Source organism: Olea europaea, unplaced genomic scaffold (genome assembly GCF_002742605.1).
Source record: "Olea europaea var. sylvestris unplaced genomic scaffold, O_europaea_v1 scaffold1565, whole genome shotgun sequence".
Lineage (NCBI taxonomy): Eukaryota > Viridiplantae > Streptophyta > Magnoliopsida > Lamiales > Oleaceae > Olea > Olea europaea.
The window spans coordinates 100235-113811 of NW_019233257.1; the positions used below are offsets into that span (position 1 = coordinate 100235).

At 35.5% G+C, this 13577-nt stretch overlaps 2 protein-coding genes across 2 annotated transcripts; one reads left to right on the top strand and one right to left on the bottom strand.

Annotated features, from left to right (window-relative positions):
• Positions 1–1766: 1766 nt before the first annotated feature.
• Positions 1767–3730, bottom strand: LOC111376838 (protein PHLOEM PROTEIN 2-LIKE A10). The gene has a single exon (XM_022999833.1). It carries the CDS (start codon positions 3333–3335, stop codon positions 2046–2048), a length of 1290 nt encoding a protein of 429 aa, XP_022855601.1. The 5' UTR covers positions 3336–3730; the 3' UTR covers positions 1767–2045.
• A 2830-nt stretch (positions 3731–6560) lies between these two features.
• On the top strand, positions 6561–7055 carry LOC111376834. The gene has a single exon (XM_022999830.1). It carries the CDS (start codon positions 6561–6563, stop codon positions 7053–7055), a length of 495 nt encoding a protein of 164 aa, XP_022855598.1.
• Positions 7056–13577: the final 6522 nt, after the last annotated feature.

Here is a 13577-nt window from a genome sequence, read left to right on the forward strand (position 1 = left end):
GCAAGTTAAAAGTCCATTTAATAAAATTTGGAGATGAAATTGCAAGTCAACTCTCAATAGAAAAATATATTTAAATTTTGAAACTATTTTCAAGTTTACCAAAGAATGTAATTGTTGATGATACAAGAGATGAATTATCTGCTTACCAAGCATATAACAACATCTACAAAAGACTTTATTTTAAAGAGCACTTTGGTCATGATAGAAAGTATCTTTACATTTGAAGCTTTAAAATTTTTCATGCACTCCTATAAAATCCTTAATTTTTGACTCCTTGTTTACCTTTTCAAAAATTATTTATTATTTTCCCTCATTTTCAATTGACATGTGTAATTGAGATGTCAATAACTAAAATATTCAATATAATACAAATAATTGAAGTAGTGAAAACATTGAAACTACAATTTTCTTAAATGAAATTATGATAAAATACGAATACAGGTTGTGTTTGATTCTACAAATGTAGAAAGTCAAGCTCACTTTATTTTTAGGGGGTAATGTTTAAAAATAAGCTCAAAGAGACGTTATATTTTACTTTTTAAAATAGAAAGTCACTCCATACGTACTTTATAATGATTGCATTTAACAAACTATAGATTTTAATACTTAATTTAAATTATTCAAATCATATTTAAATTAATTGACCACTAACATATAAAAGAAATTAAGTAAAGGATGAAGATAATCAATAAATATTTGTTTAAAAATATAAAATGAAGAATCAAAATAGAGATTATTGTTGAAGTATATAAAAAAAATTACTCTCTAAATTTAAAAATTTTCTCCGTTATATATAAGATGCTATTTAAAGATAAGAATTGTGTATAACTTTCTGCTTCATCACTAGTAGATTTACCACTTACGTAACCTTTTATCTTTTAACTATCAAGGAGTTTTCATCACGGAACTCCAGTAAGAATAATTCTCTCCCATCTAATATATATTAATAGATCATTTCTTTAACCCGCCACAACGGAGTACGAAAAAAATCAAATGGTCAATAGATGGATCTAGTTCCATTTGCCCTTCCATGAATAATATAAAATACTCAACATGTTTGGTTGGTGGAAATCAACAATACCATGAAGAGATTTTGAAATGTGGAACATAAAATTGAAGGAAAAATCTCTTGACGAAATGAATTCTTTCAGGTAATAATTTTCCTCGTGGAGTGCAAATGGAAACCATTTTGGGCATAAAAATCCAATGAATATATATATATATATATATATAATGACGGGGAAACTTGCAGCCGCTACATTTCGGGTGCACGGGCTGACGCAATAGCCTGTAAACTACGCTAGCCAAGTAAACAGCACTAGACAAACTATGTGCAATAAGCTCGATCGAGAAAGTGTTGGTAGTGAGAATCGAACTCGTGACCAAAAACCTCTACACTCACCTACTCAACCACCAACTTGACCATTCCATGAGGGGCGAATCTATTTATTACTCTCCCTGATGAGGAGAAGAAAGATCCAACAAGACAAAAGGGTTACAGTTTCTTCAGCAGTAGAGCTGAATTAGGTAAAAAGAGCAAGATAAATAGATGGATGGCGAAAGGTGATCATACCCAACAGCTCTAATTCTGATCTTCACTCCCAATATGATATTATGGTGCCAAGGGTATAGACCAAAATTCCGTTAGGTCCAATTCTGCAGGCCGGCTCTTCGAGCTCAAATCTCAACAACTTGCTTGAGTAAGACTGGACAGATATATTAGGAGTAACAATATCATTCTCAACTGTTTCAAGACTTCCACAAAAGCAATTTGAAGCATTCAAGTTTAACATCCCTCTAAAATGAGTAACAATCTTGATTCAGCTTAATATGAGACAATACATTATGTACCTACATACTCTATATTCATACAATTCATAAAAAGGAAACAGAGAAGATAAAATTGTCAATGAACATGGAAGTTCACGCAAGAAATTGCATTTACGTATTACAGCTAAGTATGAATTTTCCCTTGAAGTTACAAGCTATGTAAAGTTCCATTGCCCCATCCAATGAACATCCAAATGTCAAAAGACATAATCAATTTATGCAGGCAACAGGGCTCGTGTGCTGCCCAATACATGTAAAAACAATGCGAGACATATGGTAAGAATGACAGAAGACTTAGCGCCAACATATTGGACAACTTCAAGTCCCCGCACCACTGCCCCATCATGAGCTACATTAAGACTTCGTCTCAAGCACTCTGACACCTTCCACAAGAAAAACTCGATCACAGATTTAACGGTTTCAAATGTCACCCTGCCAGTTACATCAAGCACAAATTTCCTATTTCTTGGCACCGCTAATGTTGATGAGACACTATTAACCCATCCACTACTCTGGAAATCAACAGATCCGATCGTCTCTTTGAATTTTCTCGAAGACACAGCCTGTTCAAGATCCTTGTCATTTTCTGAGCTCAATTCTTCACTCTGATCAACAATCGAGCAAGGGGAAGTCGAACCAGAAGCAGAACTCGATTTTGAAGCTGTCAACACTTGGTGGGATGTCTTAACAAGAGTTTCAACTGCCCCATTACAGAGAGAAACCAGTATGTCCTTCACCTTACTCTGATGTTTAGGGTTAGTCAATCCAGAGAACATATCGTCGTAGAAATTAACATCCATTGTTTTATCAAGATAGACAGCAACTGCAGTGCTCACAAAAGTCTTAATACAATCAGCTATTAACACTCTCGGTTTATCGTCCAATACCACATCTACCCATCTTGGCAATGTCGAAGAATTTAATTTCACGGAAGACAAGCCCGAATACCCATTCCCATTAGACCCTCTAGCAGTTTCACCATTTGCATAAAACCCCAAAACCAAATTCCTTGCAAAACTACCAACAACAATAGAAACAAACCCTGTTCCAGCACCAGACATTAACTTATCCATAACTTTATCCGTAAAACTCGAATTCCCTGCTTCTTGAATCTGGCTTCTACTGTTTTCAACCCCATAACCCCGTAAAATTCCAACAGTCATTGCCTCAGAAACCCTAATAATCGACTCGGATAATTCCTCTGACCTAGCAATTTTCGACAATTGTTTCAAACTATTTGGGATTTCATCCGAATCAGATTTTAGAAACTCCTTCAAATCCTTGGAGACAACACTTACTGTCTCTGCGGAATCTGAAACCAGTTCAGCCAATGAAATTATGGCTCCAAACAATTTTATAATTCTCCTCCTCTTTCTCACTATAGAAGGCATATGATACACTCTATACACACCATAACTTGAAAATCCCATTAATCCAAGTAAGATAATCCATTTTTTCTTTTTGAGAGTAAGATCCAAACCCCTTTTCGCCAGCCCACTTTCCATGTAGCTCAAATCAATCAAACCCACTCTTCCTTTGAAAACTCTTTAGTTCCAGTTCAAAATAGAAACCTTCAGATCAATACAATCAGAAAATGACCCAAAGGGACAAAAATTAGAGTTTTCGATAATCACATATTCTGGGGCGTAGGATAAGATTGCGGATATTGAAGAACCTTGAATCGCTGTAATTATTATAAAATTATACATACACAAACACATATATCTAATGGAGAGAGAAGAATCGAATTGCAAAGGACCTCGAAAAACGAACCCTTGGTGCAGTAATGGTTGGATGAATCGCTGCAGAGATAGGTATGTTTGTGAGTTTGTTCGTTTTATTTGGTCCAGGAAAAAGGGCCGAAATTTAATGGAAGGAAAAGAGCGTGGAATTTGATTCGTGGGAAAATTCAAAGAGATTTCATATTTCATATTTCGTGTTTCTCCGACGCGTGATTCATGCCACAAGCAAGTTGCACGTGATGAGGTTAGGATGTGAAAGTACGGGTCCACGGTTACTTTCAAAATTACAGGACTTTGCTTGCTGTGCACTCTTGTGTCAAGTTGTATACCCTCTCAAATGAGGGGGGCCCACACGAAATCACGTCATAAAATTATGAGGCATTTGTAAAAATGTCCAATTTTATATATCTCAATTCTAAAATGTCCACTTTTGATAATCTTTACAAAAATGGCCAAATTTGACATCAAATTCTCTATTTTACCCTTAATGAAAGAATAAATAATTCTCAACTTTTCTTTTGCAAGTTGACACTAATATCGGTAAGAGCAATGGTTTCTATGAAAAGCCACAATAATTATTGCTATTACCCATACTCATCCAGTTGTCTACACTTTTCTTTAGATATTAACAGATTATTTTAAGAAAATTGAAAAACCTGAAATAGCAAGCATTAACAACCAGAAAGAAATCTATGATTTGTACTTCAAAAGAAGAAATAATTTGTTTATGACGATAAATTTACTGTCTTATAAATTTGAAGCCAAGTAGGCTCTCCTCATTTCTAGGTAGAAGGTATTTTTCTTTGTTATTTGATGTTTATTGAGAAGTGGTTTGTCTTAGTCGTCGTTATATATTTGATTTCAACATGGTAGATTGTCAAAATTAGTAGATAGTTGTCATAACGTTCTTACATTACTTAGTTACATAATAATTGAAAGTACACTTGTAGTTAAAATATCATTAATTATAGCATAAATTATTTATAAAAATGGTAGTTGAAGATGAAGAAGATGATAAATGCATATGGTGAAGTGAAATCTGTCATGTCACTCTTGACATTTTATAGACGTCGAGAATGATACTTGAAATGTTGTTCTCTACAATTACAAACGTCAAGAATGTTACTTTTAATGCCATTCTCGTCATTTAACAATGTCGAGAGTAACATTACAAATACCATAACGAAATTAGGGAACATTTTTTGCATATTGCTTGCGGATAATTAGCATATTCGTTTGAAATATTCGTTATTAGTTGATACTATTTTTTGTTTATGCCATGCAGATATGGTTGATGTTATGAGATTTGTCGTCTCCTATGGTGGTACATTCGTCAATATTGACGACGAGTGGAAGTGGTTTGGCAACCGAACAATATCAATTGTTTTCTGACGTGATATTGAATATGAAGAGTTTGTACATAAATTATTTAAGAAGCTTAATAATGACAGAATGCAGTTTCGGATTCAACTAAAATTTAAAGTTCTAAACATGAACGTACTCCCTTCTATGTAGCCGACGATGAGGCTTTGCAATGGTATATTTCTATTCACACACAAGCAGTTTTGTGTGTAAATGCAGATGAATATGATGCTGAAGAGCAAGAACTACACGTCAGGGATGACACATCCTTTCCAATAGAAGATGCACACGACGCAGTCAGTGTATGCAAACTACAAGAGCCAGAAATGATTGATAACATGGGTATAGGTTTAGGTGAAGAGAATTTGTATATTGAAAATACAATTCAGTCGATCGATCAGTAGGAAATTCACGAGAATCAGATATTCTTTACCAAGAAACAGCTGCACACAAGACTTCGATTAAATGCTTTTACAGAGAAATTTCATTTCAAGGTTAAAAAGTCTAATCTCAGATCTCTTCCTGTGTGCTGCGTGGACACCACGTGTCATTGCCTACTGCGAGCCTCCAAGATAAAAAGTACAGACTTCTTTAAGATTCGAAGGTACATACCTGAGCACACATGTTCTTTGGACGTTCGACGAAATGCGCAAATTCATGCAACTAGTGCACTAATTGGGCATCACATTACCGGACGATGGCCCGATGGAAACCAACCATACATTCCTGCGGGCATTGTCGGGGATATACAATGTGAGTTCGGTGTACGAATTAGCTACAATAAAGCGTGGCGGGGTAAAGAGAAGGGACTTCGAATTCTTCACGATTCACCTAAAGAGAGTTATCAGAAATTGCCTTTATGCTATCACGTGTTAATTGAGCGAAACCCACAAGCCGTCGCACACGTTGAGCTCGACCCCAATAATAGGTTCTTATACTTTTTCTTAACATTTGGGCCAAGCATACATGATTTTCTGAGCCCATGAGGCCGGTAATTTGCATTGATGGGAGTCATTTGAAGGGTCGGATAAGGAAATACTACTAGTAGTTGTAGCGCAAGATGCCAACATGCAAATATATCCCGTTGCTTGGGGTGTTGTCGATGGGGAAACAAATGCATCATGGTATTGGTTCTTCACGAAGTTAAAAGATATTGTTGATGATTCAAATCAGCTAGTGTTTGTATCCGACAGGAAGAACAGCATTAACGAGCAATTACGATGCTTTTCCCACTTTCACACCACGGTACCTGCATATGGCATATCGAGAAAAAATCTCATTGCTAGGTATATTAGTCGAAATGTCATATTCCTTTTCAAAAGTACAATACTGGCATACCGCGTATCAGAATTCTAGCAAATGATGAGACATATTCGGACCATTCGACCAACAGTTGCATCTTATTTGGAATGTGCTAGTCCATCTACTTGGTCACTAGCAAATTTTGTTGGTAATCGGTACAATGTCATGATTAATAACATTGCAGAGTCATTGAATTCAGTCCTCAGGCGGCAATGAAGTTTCCCTATAACCTCATTCGTTCAACACATTACGACATTGATGCAACAATGGTTCTTCGAGCGGAGAAATGCATCTATTAACTGTCATAATGCCGTGACATAAAAAATGGAGAGGGAATTGAGACAATCTTTTGACGCTGGTGCAGCCTTGGAGATACGAAATTTGGATGAACTCGTTTTCGAGGTTGGCACAGGTGCAGAAATGTGTACTATCGACCTTGTAGGTAAAACATGTTTATGTCGAGAGTTTCAGATGCGACAAATTCCATGTGCACATGCGTCCCGCGCTGTGTGCTCAAAAGGTATATCACTGTACGACTTGTGCTCCTGTTACTACACCACAGAGTGTTGGCAAGCTTCCTACACCGAACTTCTTTACCCCATTGGAATGGAGTCAGATTGGATTGTTCCTGATGCTATTAGTTCCATCAACATTTTACCTCCAAATATACGTATAGCACCAGGTTGCCCTCCTACCCAATGTAGAAGGTCAAGAACTGAATGGTCTACTAGCACCCGAAAATGTGGCCAATGTGGTGGTTCTGGACACAATAGGCAAACATGTAGGAACTCGACACGAAGAAGTAACACGCGCACTTGAATTGCCAGTGTATTTTGCGTATGAAATCATTTGGTGACATGGACTATCCATGTGTTCAATAGATTTTTATACATTTCATGGTTTCTATCATTTTCTTTCCAAATGTAATTGGTAGGGTTCGATTTTGTGTATGAAATAATTCGCTAACATATATTATCTACGTGTTCAATAGATTTATGAGCATTACATGCTTTCTATCATTTCGTTTCTGATTGTCATCGATAGGGTTCAATTTTATTACCACGTAATTTCATAAAAACAAAGGTTAATAACTGCTTCAGCAATGCAATTGTCTTAGTTATTATACACACAACTTGGTAATGGATACAAAAGAAAGCCATGCATGACTCATTTTTTTATGTCACTGACCATATTAAATAGTCGTCACAACAAAAGTAGAAGACCACTATGTGCATGTTTGAGGTCACTGCACATACAAATTGGTCGTCATCACAAAAATTATCCATTATCCATATACCTATAAATATGTCATTAGATATGCTTAGATATTTTAGATATACGATCGAACCTTTTACATGTCCTCCACAACCGACAAAAAGGACATAACATTGTCATTGTCATCGTCGTCGTCCGAGCTTATCACTATCACGTCATCATTTCTGATCGGAACCGCCCCGAAATTGTCGTCCACCAAGGCTTGGTCTGCTGCCAGTGGGACCTTCATTGATCATTTGATGACCTTCCTTTTTACATATTTTAAACTAGAGGGAATAGTAGAATATATTCATAGCTTGTCTTCGAAAAGACGTAATGAAAGCTTCGTTAAGGCCTTTGTGAGTATATCCGCGATCTGGGGACTTAAAAGAATGTATTTTGTAGTCAAGGCTCCAATGGAAAACTGTTCGGCAATGAAATGGTAGTCGATTTCAGTGTATTTTGTGTAAGCATGAAATGTTGAGTTGTCTTCGTCCTTAGAATTTGACAATGAATGCTTTTACAATTTTATTGATCACCTATTTGGATATTAACTATTTCATGTACAATATTCAAATTTATTAAATGTTTCACCCGTGACGTATCCACTAAAATAGGAAAGTCTAACCATTATAATAACACTCTAAACCATTTCATCACTTTATCCTCTTTGTTTTCTTCAAATTTCAATCTAGATTTGCAGGAATTTCTTCCTATATGAAGTTCGAAAATTTAATAAAATTTCATATTTTCCTTTAATAATTGAAACCCTAGCCACTAAACTTTTATGCCATTGTTGTGTATTTGAACTAAAAGTTATTTGATATGCTGAAAACTCAAAATTGTCAACTTGAAATATAGCATCCCCATTTTCCTTCTCCAACTTCAAGTGTTTGTCCCATTTTTCCCTTTCATCAATACGAGGAAGCCATCAACATGCTGTTTCAAAATGTGTTGTTAATTATTTGTGTGTGTTTTTATGTCTTGTAAATGGTGTGTAATTTAGAGTTTCATCCTGCATACCAACCTCTTGAGTTTGCTTTAATTGATTGAACTTTGTGTAATGGATCCATTGTATAATGCTTTATTGTTGTATTGGCACCACTATAGTTATAGTGAATTAGCGAAAACCGTAAAGATTTATCTTGGAGATAAAAATAATTGAGTAACCCAAATTTGCTCGGTATATTCACAGTATTTATAATGTTACGAAATCCTAAAGCTTTTACAATTACTTAGTAGGAGCATTCCTGCTAGAAGTAGACTTTTGTAGAAATAATCTATTATAGTTGATTGAAAGGAATTTAATAAATATTAGGAATGCAATTAAGAATTTTCTAAGTTATGTAGAACTTTATGTCAAACATAACCTGGCAAGATAGGGGTACCATCAATGACCCATATATTTGAATGTAATAGCTGAAACTCGAAGCTTGGGCTCGGGCTCCAGCTCAGCTCAAGTAAAATGGTGCGAGCTTTTTCCCGGGCTCGAGCCAAGTCGAGCTTTTGCTTGACCAAAAAATTTAGGTTCAACCCGAGCTTCTCGGGCCTTTCAGAGTCGAGTCAACATTTTGTTGCCTTCAAAAGCAGCCGAGTGCTATCTTTTTGCCTTTTTTTATGGTCTATGAGCCCGAGCTGACGAGCCCATGGGCCGGCTTGAGCTTGGCCTGTCCTCCCAAAATCAATCATTGGAATGTAGTAAAGCTCCTAGGTGGTTGTTTGGAAACTCGAATAATTCATTAAGAATTGCTTCAGAAATTGCTATGGTCCTGGCCTATTCTACTCCAATCATACACAGAGATATTGCACCAGAAAACATTCTTTTAGACACTAATCATGACCCGTGAGCTCGAGCCTTGAGTCGGGCCTATTCTACTCCAAATCTACTACTGTAGTCCTGGCCTATTATACTCCAAATCAATCATGGCTAGTGATGTCAATGAGCCGAGCCAACCTCACGAGCTCGGCTCGCGCTCGTGGTGAGTCAAGCTCGTGGCTCGTTTTCAATGAGTCGAGCTCAAGCTCAGCTCGTTGATATTGGACGAGCTCGTCCGAGCTCGTAGGTCGAGCCGAGCTTTGGCTCATGAGCTCGTCATCTTTTTTTTATATATAAATAGTGAAAAACATAAATAATGTAATGAAAAGACTTTTTAAAGAATACAAATAATTTAATGAAGACACTCTTTTTTCTGTCATATTGTAATAGTTTTTATAAAGCATAAAATATTTATGTAATGAAGACGAATTATTTTTTGAAATACATTTACAAAAAATACATTTTTTTCGATTTATTTTTAAATTAGATAAAAGTAAACCCTTTTCCTTTATCCGAATTTGGGACCGACTACATTAATTTCAAGTAGGCGGAGTTAAAAAGCGTACATGAACAACTTGTTATAACATGTGCAATTTTTTAAAGAAAATTAAATTTAACGATTAAAAAATAAGAAAATTTTGATTAATATAAGTAAATCAAATATCACTTACCTAACGACATACAATTTCAGCGTATTTATCTTGTAGTCGAAAATGAGCGTCCTACCAATCTTTCACGCACATTAACGCTTCCAAAATATCTTCTTTCAGTCAGCTCCTGACATCGGTGAAAACCCTTTTACCTGCACTAAAAGCAGATTCCAAAGCAGCAGTGCTAACCGGAGGTGTTAGCAGATCTTTCGCAATTGCAGAAACAATTGGCCAACATCTTTCAAACTTTCACCAGAATTCAATTACTTTTTCTGAACTTTTTTTAATTGTTTTGTCTGTTGACATATTATGATTGAAGAAATCAATTAATTTGACAGGCATCGTATTTTGAGTTGTGATCGATGTTTGATGAGATGCAAATGTAGACGAAATGGCAGTAGATGAACACATTGCAGTTGCATCATATCTAAATGTATTAATGCCTTGAAATAAATTCATTATTTCAGCATCATCTTCTTTAATTTCAGTCGAATGAATAGGTGCAAAGGGTAACCGACTAACATTTGTACCCATTCTTTACGCATATAAATCATAAATTCCACATAATGTTTGCTCTAAATTCTTAGAGGTGATAGGTGTATCAAATATTAAGGCTTTATTGATTTGATCAATTACGTATTTAGTTCCCGAAATATTATATCGGGGGTTCATTGCGCATTCTGAAGAAAATAACATAAGCAGTTCTTCCCAATATTTTTTAAATTTTAATTCCATAGCAATTAAAATTTCACTAAAAGTATGATCATTTTTATATTTATGGAATATTCTTACAATTATATAAAGGCGTTCAAGCACCATACAACTTGTGGGATAATAAATGTCGAATAAAATCTTTGTGGTCTCGTAAAAAGATGTCAAAAATCGTTTAACTTTCAAGGCTAAAATCTAATCGGATTCATTCAACATACCATCGTCATTACTTCTAACGTGTCTATTGTTATAAAAATCAGTTATTAAATATTTGAAACCTTCACATGACTTTAATAGCAAGTAAGTAAAGTTCTATCTATGGCTTACGTCACTAACAAATGTTTTAGCAGTTGTTACCCCTAGTTCGGCACAAAAAATTTCAAATGCTTGTTTTCTACTAGGAGAGATCATAATATATACTAATACATTCCTAATCTTTTGAAGTTCATCCTTTATATATTTTAAGTCATCTTACACAATTAAATTCAAGATATGGCACACACAACGAATATAAAACAAATACCCACCAAAATCAGGTTGAAGTGCCCTACACAATTTATCGACGACTACCTTATTAACACTAGCATTATCAAAAGTGAAAGACTGAATTTTAGTCTCGCAATTATATTTTCTAACAATACTGACAATAGCATTATATATATTATTAGAATTGTGAGGAAAATTAATAATTTTAAAAGCAATAATTTTTTTATGCATGCACCGAGGTGGGTCTATATAGTGTGTGGTTGCAGTTATGTATGCTCTTTTATTAACCCCTTCCCATAATTCAAAAGTTAAAGATATAACACCCCCATATTGTTGCAAATACATAATTAATTGTTGTTTTGAATTATTCAAATATTGTATTGTATCGGTATGAAGAGTGTTTCGACTTACCCCAAAACAATATTGTATTGTATCGCTACGAAGAGTGTTGTAGATATTATTTTATGAACTAGATGAAGTGTTGGTTGTCTGCAATAGTCAGAGGCAGCTCAGTGGCGGCAACAAATTTCACCATTCTGGTTCGAGTATTGTCCTCCGAATACACCCACGTGGATAGGGGTGAAGTCGTACAACCAGCGCCTGGACTGCCAAATTGCAATTGTGTTTGACCAGCTGGAAGAAGTCCATATCTGGCCGCACATACTTTGTAGTGGCGGTTAAGATGGATGGTACCAATACCTTTTTGTCATGCCAATCTTTGTTGGCAGTATGTAAATACTGCAATAGATTCTGCAAGGTCATCGACGTCTTTTCCTATTGAAAATCAACTTAAAGTGATCCCAATATTTTGCTTATTTTTTGTCCTTTCGCTTTTCCCTCGCATCTGGAATGTTTAATTCGGCATTTTCGTCCTCATGTTTCATTTCGAGAACGTTAATATCATCCAAATCAATTAGATTGTGACTTTCATGATCGTGAATGTAAACATCTTCAGGTATGGGTACGTCATTTAGATCGGCAAATTTATTTGAAAATTGACTTTGCGGCGTCCTAGGCGATTCGTTATGTGGCCCACATCCCGTATCGAATAAGCTCTCAACAAATGAGCGTTGATCCATTTGTTTGATTGTTTATGATGAAATCTAAATATAATAACTAGTAAAAATATAAATATAGTGAGAATTGAGAATTGGATGAATTGAAATTGTAACTGAATAAATTATAAAAAATGAATTGATATTGTATATTTTGTACAACAGCAGAAAAGAGTAAATACTCGATAATTGATATAATAAAAGAGACTTGAGAGAGTTGAGAAATGAGAAGTGAGAATGAGGAGATAATTGATATGAAAAAATGGGGAGTTAAGGGGGTATTTTTAATAGAAGGAAAAAAATAATAAAAAAAAATCAGTGGCCGTTTGGTTACTGAAATTTAGAGTTAAGGGGGTATTTATAATAGAAGGAAAAAAAAATCAGTGACCGTTTGGTCATTGAAAAATTTTAGTGACCCAAACGGTCACTGAATTCAGTGACCAAAACGGTCACTTTTTTTAAAAAGTGACCGTTTTGGTCACTCAACTTTGGCGAGCCACGAGCCGAGCAGTCATTTTAACGAGCCAGGTTTGTGGCTCGTTGAAACGAGCTACTCGTGGGCGAGCGCTAGGGCTTGTGATTTTACGAGCCCGAGCAGCCCACGAGCCCTATTTCAATGAGCTAAGTGGTCAAACCCTTTTGACATCGCTAATCATGGCCTATTCTACTACAAACTGTTGTAGTCCTGGCCTATTCTACTCCAAATCAATTATGGCCTGTGAGCCTCGAGCCTTGAGTCGGGTCGAGCTACGAGCAGCTAGAGTCGACGAACCGAATTGCCATCCCTGCTTCAGGTAAGGAGAGGTACTAGTACACAGTGATGTCTATACCAATTTGGAATGTGCATATTAGCTCGATGAAGGAGATTCATTATTGTTGAAATAAAAATAAGCCATGAGGACGATGGACTATTTCAATACCCAAAAAGAATGGTAAAGGGCCTAGATCCTTGATAGAAAAGCGACGAAAAAGATGTACAATATAAAAGCGATTGTCATGTTTTTTATAAATAAACATAAAAGTATCTACAAGTGAATCATTGAAACTCTAATCAAGTAAAAAACTATTGAGTAAATGAGTGAAACTCTAATCAAGTGAAAAACAATTAGGATTTTATACTAAGACGAGGTTCTTGTTTAATATCATTTATTGCATTTCTAAGATGGCGGAGATATATGATGTTAATCAAACAGATCTCGAGGTTGAGATGTATAAAGTGAGGATGCTCTGTAAGAAAGCATTGTTGACATTAATTTAACTAAGTTGCTACTTATTAGATAAGGCAAGGCCAAGGACAACCCGATGGTGTTGGTTTTGATAACTAGACTAACCGTTTCATGAAAGTCAACTCCAAGGCTTTGATGAAACC

Bases quoted from the DNA above. Each gene is read 5' to 3' on its own strand.
- LOC111376838 (XM_022999833.1), bottom strand. From the start codon at position 3,335: ATGGAAAGTGGGCTGGCGAAAAGGGGTTTGGATCTTACTCTCAAAAAG.
- LOC111376834 (XM_022999830.1), top strand. From the start codon at position 6,561: ATGGAGAGGGAATTGAGACAATCTTTTGACGCTGGTGCAGCCTTGGAG.